The sequence below is a fragment of the Pararge aegeria genome, chromosome 18 (assembly GCF_905163445.1).
Source record: "Pararge aegeria chromosome 18, ilParAegt1.1, whole genome shotgun sequence".
NCBI classification, from domain to species: Eukaryota; Metazoa; Arthropoda; class Insecta; order Lepidoptera; family Nymphalidae; genus Pararge; species Pararge aegeria.
Genome location: NC_053197.1, coordinates 8,411,706 through 8,420,956, shown reverse-complemented (window position 1 = coordinate 8,420,956; position 9,251 = coordinate 8,411,706). Strand labels below are relative to the sequence as shown.

General features: G+C 33.8%; 1 protein-coding gene across 1 annotated transcript; it reads right to left on the bottom strand.

Annotated features, from left to right (window-relative positions):
* Positions 1-644: 644 nt before the first annotated feature.
* Positions 645-5,891, bottom strand: LOC120631648 (26S proteasome regulatory subunit 6B). Its single transcript, XM_039901308.1, has 10 exons — positions 5,754-5,891; positions 5,586-5,678; positions 5,141-5,312; positions 4,491-4,652; positions 3,959-4,162; positions 3,226-3,373; positions 2,383-2,479; positions 2,181-2,275; positions 1,458-1,616; positions 645-810 (listed from the first exon to the last, which is right to left on the bottom strand). Exons 1-10 carry the CDS (start codon positions 5,784-5,786, stop codon positions 726-728), a joined length of 1,248 nt encoding a protein of 415 aa, XP_039757242.1. The 5' UTR covers positions 5,787-5,891; the 3' UTR covers positions 645-725.
* Between the last annotated feature and the right edge of the window lie 3,360 nt (positions 5,892-9,251).

The window sequence follows — 9,251 nt, the reverse complement described above, 5'->3', positions numbered from 1 at the left end:
GTACATCTCTAAACTAATGAGAAATCTAAAAATTGAGTACTACTTTAAGACCTGTCAGATTTGTTAGTTTAGAGATTTGTGCACGATAGAATTGGTTAACAAAACACAAAACTTGAATATTCATTTTGCTGATACTAACATAGTAGGTTGAGCGAATTTTTCATACATTGCCCATTACATTAATGCTAGTAGCAATATACTAAATTGAATCGGCATTATTACTAAAATCATTTTTTTAAGTAATTTTTTTTTAAGACTGCTCGTCGCGTTGTTTGCGAAGGCTTTAAATATTGTTTGTTTCATCACAAATCATAAGAATCAATTAAGTACTGTATTTTAAAATGTACATTAATTTGTCATAAAGTATATGCCAAATATATTGTATTATCACATTGTTAAATAAGAAATGTTATCAAATATAGATTTTGAAAAAATAACCCTGGTATTTTATTATCAAGTTAAGTTTTTTTAAGGAAATTGATAAATGAGTTATCAATTTCCTAAAAAAAATTTAACTTTGATCCTTGTGTTAGATGTTTTATACAAAATCTGCCAAAACAATTAAGTTTCATAGTTATTTATTGATTGAAAAATAAGCTTTAAATGAAACAATTAATCAACATTGATAAATAAAACCATTTTTATACAGATAAGAATTGAACGTTTATTTCGATCATTAAAATACATCAAGGACAAAATATAGGTAATATTTTATATATAATCACTTATTTGTAGAATTCATATTCACTTTCATCTTTTTTGATGTTGTTTTTGTAGCCCTTTTCGAAATCTTTCGGCAACACGATGTACCTAGAAAATGAGAAAATATAGAGGTAAGCAATGAAGTAATAATCAAAAATATTACTCTACTAAATATTTAATCTCTCTCCCTCTGTTCTTTGATGGTGAATTATGTTTTCAATCAAAATCCTATCTGAACACCGTTGTCACCACCCAAGGCTTTTCCTGTGATTGTCGTACTAAGCGGTTAAGGGAATATGGCGGTGTATGGGAAGCAGCGTCCTCTGCGCTACTACTACAATCTACTGCAATCCTGAACCCTGAACCCCAAAATAAACCATGTTAAAGTGCTTTAGATATGGTGCAACTTATGCAAGGTTATGTATATCAATGTAGCAGTTTCAATATTTTACATGAAAAATAAAAATGTAAAAGCCGATTATTAATACTTAACAATTTAAACCATATATAGTTTCTGTTGGTATTGGTTGCCTATTCAAGTTTCGATTTACTTTTCCTGTCACCAAGTTTTTTAGACATAGCTAATAAAAAAATCACATGCACAATCACACTACTGATGACAAAAAAAAATCTTTTTTTACTTGTTTTTGCGCAAACCTACTATTTTTATTTTTAAAACTTTTAAGCTATATGTGTAAGAAGGTTTTCAGTCATGTTAAGTTGCACATGTCTCATGAAAATAACAATTAACACACCTGTTTTCCCTCACGGCGTGCATGCCAGCCTCCTGGCAGATGGCGTTAATGTCAGCGCCGGATACGCGTTCTGGACGCGCCACGAACTCTTCCAGATCAACTTCCTCTGATAGGTTCATCTTTGCAGTTATAGTAGAGAAGATCAGACGCTTTTGACGTCTAAAAAAATATTTATTTATTTATATTCTCACATTCTAACACACATCATTACAGAATAATCAAACCGAATTCAATAGTAAAAAAATGTAAATATACTTATACTAATTATTTTTATATCCTATTCTATTAAGTAATTTCTATTCTCGTAACAAACAACAATCATTGCGATCGTTGTGAATTCACATTTTAATAAAATAAACCATGCTAGAATGCTTAGACATGCGAAGTACCATGCCGTAGTGAAACATTGTTTGTTGACTTTGTCAGAAAAGGTTTTTTACGTACTCGATGTAATACCTACGTTGAACAGATGTTATGCTAGGTATCGATATTTAAGTCTGGAATGAGAACGTATGACGTTTGATCATTAACTATAAATAGGTAAAGGACACGATGAAGACAACACTTAGCGTGATGAAAAATAGTGTCTATTTTACTTTTGTTGACACTCATAATAATATTTTAATTTTCTTTTAACTTATCTTTATTATTTATACTTGTTTTGTATTATAATACCATAAGCAAATAAACAATTGCTAGACCAATATTAAACTAATAGTTTACCTGTCAGGCAGAGGAAATTCGATTTTTCTGTCAAGACGACCGGGTCTGAGTAGTGCAGGATCCAATGTATCAGCACGGTTAGTCGCCATAATAACCTGAATAAAATTAGAACTCAGATATAGCAATATCAGGACAAGTTAGTAGTGTGTAACGACAGAAAAAAATGGGACTGAATTTTATTAGTTGTAAAAAAAAAACTCACTTTGACATTAGTAGTTTGATCAAAACCATCCATTTGATTAAGCAATTCTAGTAGAATTCTCTGTACTTCTCTGTCTGCACCAGTTTGAGCATCAAATCTGAAAGTAATTAAAATATTGTTGGTTAATTTGTTAAGAAATAAATATAGTACCTGTTCCATTAATGCTGGACACTTGTACACATCATAATATGCTTATTGCTTTAACAATTAATCTGTTTCAAGCTTAATATTCTTTTAGTTTCATTTGCAAATCTTAAGCCAGTATTAAATATCATCATATTGAAATAGGTTTCTTTAGGGTTATTAGGATACTCAAGTATTGGTTAATCTATACCTAAGACCAAACTTAATTGTTTTATTTAAATTTATTATTTTGTATGCATGCATGATTTTCAGTAAGTTTCTTAGGCGCGATTATTATACCTAAAATGTAAACAATATTTTCGTTACTTTTTAGTGTTAAGTATGTTTCAAAAATAATAAAATCAAATATGCATAAAGAATTTCTATCTCTTTTTAATTGTTTTGAAATATGTTTTTTTATATTTTTTTCTAAACAAAATATGTTTAGAAAAAAGTATTAGTAACAATGTTACGCCCGCAGCAATGAAAAATAATTACTAGACTTCCTACATAAACCTGAATATTTTATTTTGCAACTTATTTTGCTTTTCAACATAAACAAATAAACGTTAACATTTTACAGCAATGCCTTATTAATAAACATAACTTATAACATTGTTATTATTTATTTATGGAGTGTTTTGAAATGTGCCTGACTATTCCGACTTTATACCACGTTTGATTATTAAGGCATTTTAAATACATAGTATTATAAATTACCTTTTGGTGGCAATAGCGTCAATTTCATCTATGAATATGATGGCCGGGCTGTTCTCTTTGGCGAGACGGAACACGTCACGTACCATGCGAGGCCCTTCTCCCAGGTACTTCTGCACGAACTCTGAACCGACTACGCGGATAAACGCAGCTAGAACAAAAAATATTATAATTTTTTCAAAATCTAGGACTATTGCACATGTTCTTTGTCAGTGTTTATTACGATTTTTAGAAACCCTGTGGGAACCGTTTGTTTTTATGGAATGAAATTTTAACTAAAAGAGACAAAACCAGCTTATTGTGTGGACCCAAGGGTTGATTTAGTGGTTTTTATTATGTACCATTCCAGCATCTGGCCCTGACATTACACTTAAATTTATAATTAATATATCTGTTTCTACCAGTACCAATTCTCATCAGTGCTTTTAATTCAGGCTCAAGAATGTATTATGGGAGTTAGATTAGAATCTAATCATTCACCTAAAATAATTTTGTTGATAATGATCTAGAAAAGTGGTTATTTTATCAGAAACTGAGTTAACCGAATGGTTTTTTTACTCTTTGCCATTTTTTTTATTCCACTACAGCCCTTGACTACAATCTCAAATGATAGCAAGTAATGATGCTGTCTAAGATAGTAACAGGCTAATCTTTTTGGGGTATGACAGTTATAAGAAACTCAAGCATCTAATGTAGTATTGAACAGTATAAAAATAGATCAATATATATATTATACCTGTTGTATGATGGGCAACAGCCTTTGCTAACATAGTCTTGCCACAACCTGGTGGTCCATACATAAGCACACCCCTTGGTGGTTCAATACCAATTTGCCTGTACAACTCCACATGTGTGAGTGGCAATTCAACTGCCTCTCGAATCTCTTGCTTCTGTGTGTCCATACCTCCAATGTCTGAGTATTGGACGTCAGGTTTCTCATCTGTATAAAAAATTAAATACAAATAATTAACTAAGCTTTATTCAAAACTAAAATTATAAATTACGCTTATTATACACTTTTGTGTCCCATTTATTTTTACTTGTTGCCAATGTTTGGATGTAGATGCTGGTCAAACTACTTATGAATGAATGAATGAATAAACATTTATTAGACACCAAACAATAGTACAGAAAAGTAATATTAACACAACCCAGCGTATACAATTTGGCTTGCCTATTGCAACAGCAATCTCTTTCATCACCATAATCCCTATTAAAATTAATGCTGTTTAAATATATCAAAATTAGTGCTAAGATTTCATTCTTACCAGCTTGCAACATAGAGATTGAGCTGTCAGCTTCTGGAGGTAAAACATCTACAAGAGCATTTGAGTGCTTGTGTAGTGCAACTGAGGCTGAAGGTTTCAACAACTCACGATCGATTGTAGATAAAATTCTCACATAGTAATTTGATCCAGTTGTGCTGCCAACTAAAAATATGATAATAAACTTAATTAAATAGATTATAGCGATGGAACAAGTGTGATATTTAATAACAGAACCAGAATCATCTGGAGGAGGGACAATTTCAATTTTATTACTTTTTTATTCAAATAGATCTTTTGAAGTAAACATTACACAAAAATATAACGATGGTAACAAGTTGATTGCAATAACTTCATTTGTCAAACCTGTGAGGGTTCCAAACACACCATGGACTAAGTTTTGTGTATTTTACAAAGCACACTGTCAGCCAATATCAATTTTATAACTCCTGGCTGGTACAGTGAATCTATTGTTTCTAGCAGTTCTAGAATAGAGAATATTTAGTTATTGGGTATTCTGTTAAAACATTCAATGGTACCGGCCAGGAGTTATAAAACAGGAGACGGACTGTTGTTTAAATATTCTCATAAACTGTTAACTTGGAACTTGTAAGTCTTGAAAGGCAATATAGTGTTAAAATAAATAGATATACCGATTCCAGTATTCTGATCAACAGCTTCAAGGAATTGTCCAATGACTAGAGGCACAGATTGAATCCTCTTCACTTCTTCTTGCGCATGAAGGTATTCCTTCTTGAGATTTCTTTGTTCATCTTTTATGTACTCCTCTTGCACCTCCAGGAACTCTAACATTCGCTGCAGCTTCTGTAAACCAATTCAATGTAGTCATGTAGTAGCAAATAATGTAATCGTAGAATGCTGCAATCAATTTATAATAAGGCTATGAAATAAACAGTAGAAACCCAGAATATATAAGAATAATACAATTAATTCATGAAAAGTTTGAACATATTTCAACAAACCAAAATAAAACTTAAAAAATACCAGTGTTATAGGTAAGTACTGTACAGGTGCATAATAAAGAACAGTCTGCATTTAGTGAAGATCGAAGGGTTATGTTATGAATATATATCTTACCTTATATTTAGTGTATAAATCTTCAGACTCCAATTCTTCAAATGACTGGGGGCCCGTAAAAGCGAGTCCCTTGGTATCCGTAACTTGGTCATCCTTTAAAAACAATGAAAGTATGTTAATATAAAGTAAATTGAATGTTACTCTTAAGATAAATTTAATTAGATTTACCTTTTCAGGAAGTACAATACCGATTTCTTCCATATTTACCGAAATATAATCTTCAAAATAAAATTATGAACCTACAAGTTGAGAAGCCCCAATTACTACCAGTTTCAAATGTCAAAATATTACGCCGTCATGCTGTCAATCACATCTGTCAACTATAATGTCTATGGTAATTCCCATTTACTCTTGAGCAATTGCCACTTACCCCGAAGATGTGGCTGTACGGTAATATACCTTTGCCTCTTCCCCATGGAAAAGAAAAGAAAATTGTTCTTGCTCACTGACCTAAATAGTCTATATGGAGGGTAGAGGTAAGGAGGATCATCTGTGTATATAAAAAAGTGTTATTAAAAGTGTTATTTTTAGTAAGGATTTTTGAACTGTTATTTAGCGCATACAGCTGGACACTTTTTCAACTTTTCTCCCATATAAGATGACTCTCCTTACCTCTACCCTCCATAGTACTCATCGTATAATAGACTATTATGGAGGGTAGAGGTAAGGAGAGTCATCTTATATGGGAGAAAAGTTGAAAAAGTGTCCAGTTGTTGCGCTAAATAACAGTTCAAAATTCCTCCACAATGGCGCTGGTGGACGCACAGGGTATGGTATGAATGTAGCAATCGTAGATGAATTGAAGTATGCCGAGTTAAAAAATTTAATGTCATTATCGACTAAAGTAGTTAATTATTGCGAATTTCAACAACTTAAGTTGTACAAAATATTGTGGTAAATATAATCTTACTTCCTTGTATCTCCATACTTCCTTGTTTATTTTTCAAGCCTACTCTAACAATATTTATATTTGGCGCTTCTTTTAAGAGTTACCCTGATGCAAATGTGGCGCCATCCTAATTTAATACATTTTGACGACACTTTTTCATATACACAGATGACTCTCCTTACCTCTACCCTCCATAATAAGTACCTACAGTTTATATTATTATCGTCAATTGTGTAATTAGTAAGGTGCAATATTAACAAAAGCGGTGATAGCCCAGTGGTTTGGAGCTCGACTTCACTTTCGGGTGGCCGAGTTCGAATCCAAGCATGCACCTCTAACTTTTATTAGTTATGTGTGTATTTAAGGAATTAAAATATATTATTGCTTCAACGGTGAAGGAAAACATCGTGAGGAAACTTGTATGCCTGAGAGTTCTACACAGGTAATGTTCTCAAAGGTGAGTAGTTTCTACCAATCTGCACTGGGCCAGCATGGTGGACTACGGCCTTAACCTCTTCTCATTGTAGGAGGAGACTCGTGCCCTGTAGTGGTCCGGTAATGGGTTGATATGATGATGATGATGATGATGAATATTAATAAAGACAAGGACCACACGTCTTCGTATCCTCAATGTCCAGGTCTCGGCTGCTCTATTAGGTAAGTTGTTAAAAAACTCTCTTACTTCAGTTCGAAAGTTGCTAGCTCATAAACTTTTCTAATATTCTCCATTTTATGGTTAACGTTTAGAGCATTAAAGGTAAAATAACTAATGTCATCTGCTAAAGTTAATTGAAGTGGAGTGGATTTTAATGCTTCGATATTATTCGTGTACACGGTTTCTGAATGTTATCAATTCTATGGGGACAGATAATAAAAATAGAATTCAAAGACGATCCACCGATTCTGGCTTTAGTCTGGTATATGGAGGGTAGCCTCTACCCTCCATAGTCTGGTACTTCTCTACCCACAGGTTATGGAGGGTAGAGGTAAGGAGGATCATCTGTGTATATGAAAAGGTGTCGTCAAAATGTATTAAATTAGGATGGCGCCACATTTGCATCAAGGTAACTCTTAAAAGAAGGGCCAAATATAAATATTGTTAGAGTAGGCTTGAAAAATAAACAAGGAAGTAGGTTATATTTACCACAATATTTTGTACAACGTAAGTTGTTGAAATACTCAATAATTAACTACTTTAGTCGATAATGACATTAAATTTTTTAACTCGGCATACTTCAATTATTCATCTACGATTGCTACATTCATACCATACCCTGTGCATCCACCAGCGCCATTGTGAAGGAATTTTTGAACTGTTATTTAGCGCATACAACTGGACACTTTTTCAACTTTTCTCCCATATAAGATGACTCTCCTTACCTCTACCCTCCATACCACAGGTAACTACTGTACTCAATGCTGGTTCTGACTTGAGCCTGGTGTAGTGTAAGTAGCTGTCCCGTCGTGGAATACCGCTTAGAGTTGTTAAGGATACCCAGTTTTAGGGTTATATATGTATATATCCTATATTCCGGGGTGCACCCCGGATTGTGAAGGAATTTTTGAACTGTTATTTAGCGCATACAACTGGACACTTTTTCAACTTTTCTCCCATATAAGATGACTCTCCTTACCTCTACCCTCCATACCACAGGTAACTACTGTACTCAATGCTGGTTCTGACTTGAGCCTGGTGTAGTGTAAGTAGCTGTCCCGTCGTGGAATACCGCTTAGAGTTGTTAAGGATACCCAGTTTTAGGGTTATATATGTATATATCCTATATTCCGGGGTGCACCCCGGAGCAAAGGTGAAAGCGCTCTTTTTTGCGGTGAATAAACAAGCTTGTGGTTTAACCAAATTAGCCGACTCAGTCGCACTCCCCTTTGAGGTTCAAGTAATCGCGTCTATCTTTGCCCAAAGATCTAAGCGTCACTGCCCCTAAAACTGGATTTATTTCTCTCCGTCACAGTGCTGTCATCAGTGTACCGTACACATGCATACAGCGTATCGGGATTAAACAGATCGTTGATGTGCAACAGAAAAAGTGTAGCAGAGAGAATAGAGCACCGGCATTGACAGCCATTAGGTCAGATGAGCACCCATCTACAACTACTTGAAAAGACCCTTTTAGTTGCAAAGGTCATTGGGAAACCCGTAAATTGGGAGCTGGGAAGATCGCTGTGCCAGACCCGATCGAATATCTCCGAGATGTCGAGAGATAAGAAGGCGAAAATAGTAATTGAACGGAAATAGAAAGACGAAGAATAGCAGTCTTTGTAACAGGTTTTATTAATATGCAGGTATAACCAAACTTAAAATATGCTGGGCGTGGTGAACTGGGTGAGGTAAAAAAAGGGCTTTTATTTTACTAACACTAAAATTAAAATTTACTTAGGTATTCAACATAGCATTCAATACAATGCACAATCAAAATTATAAATATTTTAGCCTTGAGAATGCCAATATTCCTATAACTTTTATTAAATAGTATTTTATTTTGATACAGGCGCTTTTTGGCATATAACACTTGCAATACCTTTTTTATAAACTTAAATTCCTTTCTTAAAACACTTCCTGCATGCCTAAAAATTGCTTGTCATCTAGCGATGGTTTCATTATATTCGCATTCAATGAAACCTTAAACCTTAGAAAAAGTTGAAATTTTCTGGCCGCAAGGTCGGGGGAATTGTAGCCATAAAAACTGCGAGCCAGTGAGCGTGAGTTTGAAAGGATGTGGGGAGCGAAATCCTTTCCACTTTCCTTTGACATACCAAAT